The 1,596-nt window shown below is 32.3% G+C and overlaps 1 protein-coding gene across 1 annotated transcript in view; it reads left to right on the forward strand.

Annotated features, from left to right (window-relative positions):
- The first annotated feature begins 1,328 nt into the window (after positions 1-1,328).
- LOC133656448 (DNA ligase 1-like) overlaps positions 1,329-1,596 on the forward strand; it is a 41,767-nt gene continuing 41,499 nt past the window's right edge. Inside the window, exon 1 of the mRNA XM_062057527.1 lies at positions 1,329-1,498. Within this exon, the coding sequence (XP_061913511.1) occupies positions 1,329-1,498 (170 nt within the window). The remainder of the gene's footprint in view (positions 1,499-1,596) is intronic.

The following is a 1,596-nucleotide window of genomic DNA, read 5'->3' on the forward strand; positions in this document are numbered from 1 at the left end:
AAAAAAAAAAAAAATTGTTTTTTTTTTGTTTTTTTTTTTAATTAAATCAACATAAAAAACACAATATATACATTATATATCAATATAAATCAATACAGTCTGCAGGGATACAGTCCGTAAGCACACATGATTGTATTTCTTTCTGACAAAAAAAATTAAAAAAAATTAAAAACATTTGTTATTTTTTTTACTATTCAAAAGTCCCCCATTATTCAAAAGTATGTATTTATGTATGTATAGATGTATGTGTATATATGTAAATATGTGTATATATATATATATATATATATATATATATATATATATATATATATATATATATATATATATATATATATATATATATATATATATATATATATATATATATATAATATAATATTATATATATATATATATATAATATAATATTATATATATATATATATATATATATATATATATATATATATATATATATATATATATATATATATATATATATATATATATATATATATATATATATATATATATATATATATATATATATATATATATATATATATATATATATATGTATGTGTATATATGTATGTATATATATGTGTACATATGTACGGTATGTATGTATGTATGTATGTATGTGTATATATGTTTGTATCCATATATATGTATTTATGTATGTATATATGTCCGTGGGACAAATTTTCAAGCGTTGACCGGTCCCCAGCTACAAAAAGGTTGGGGACCACTGCTTTAGAGCACTGCAGGAAATAGTTTGACTGGAGAACTAGCTTCCGCAGCTCGTGGGTCCATGACCATGACTTCTGTTTTGTTTGATCAGCCGTTTTACTGCCTTGTTACAGACACCGTTTGGGAACAATTAAGGCATGTAAATAAACATTTATTCAATATTTCCGTGTAAATAACTCATTTCGCAACGTATATATCTGCGGCTTATAGTCCGCCGCGGCTTATATATGGGAAATGTGGTTGATTGTGCAGGGCGCTCTTACGCCACCAACACCAACACCACGCCACCTTAGGCGCGCTCACCCTTTAGAGCACTGCAGAAATTAGTTCTTCTCAGGTTTCCCTTGCATTTTCCCACTTTGCACTATTTTCTTACACTTGATTAAACATATTCCTTATGTTTGCACCTTTATTCATGCCTTCTCTCCTGTGTTATGTATCTGCGTCTTATAGTCAGGTGCGGCTTATACATGGAACATGTTTATTTTCTTCTCCAATGTAGCGGGTGTGCACTCCAATAACCCCCCGTGTGTTGAACTGACACCGCAATCTTCTTCACATCTTTTATTCAAACACCCCCCTGCCCCGCCATGATGGTTTCTTTTGGAGCACATCTGTTCACACCAGTCCACACAAATGAGCAACACAAGTCGTCCATTGTTAGACCCCCCCATGACATCAAGTGGATTCAGTTCTCCAGGAGGCACGTTGAGGGGAAACCGGAGTGGCGCTCCGGGACGGCCACCTCTCCAGTGGAGCTCGGGTAACTTTGTTAACGGACGGCGGAAAAATAGCAAGGATCAAGAAGTGAGACCCCGAGTGTTGGACACCGCTAGTTGTACTCAATGTATGTGGGGAATA

Source organism: Entelurus aequoreus, linkage group LG08 (assembly GCF_033978785.1).
Source record: "Entelurus aequoreus isolate RoL-2023_Sb linkage group LG08, RoL_Eaeq_v1.1, whole genome shotgun sequence".
Classification (NCBI taxonomy): domain Eukaryota; kingdom Metazoa; phylum Chordata; class Actinopteri; order Syngnathiformes; family Syngnathidae; genus Entelurus; species Entelurus aequoreus.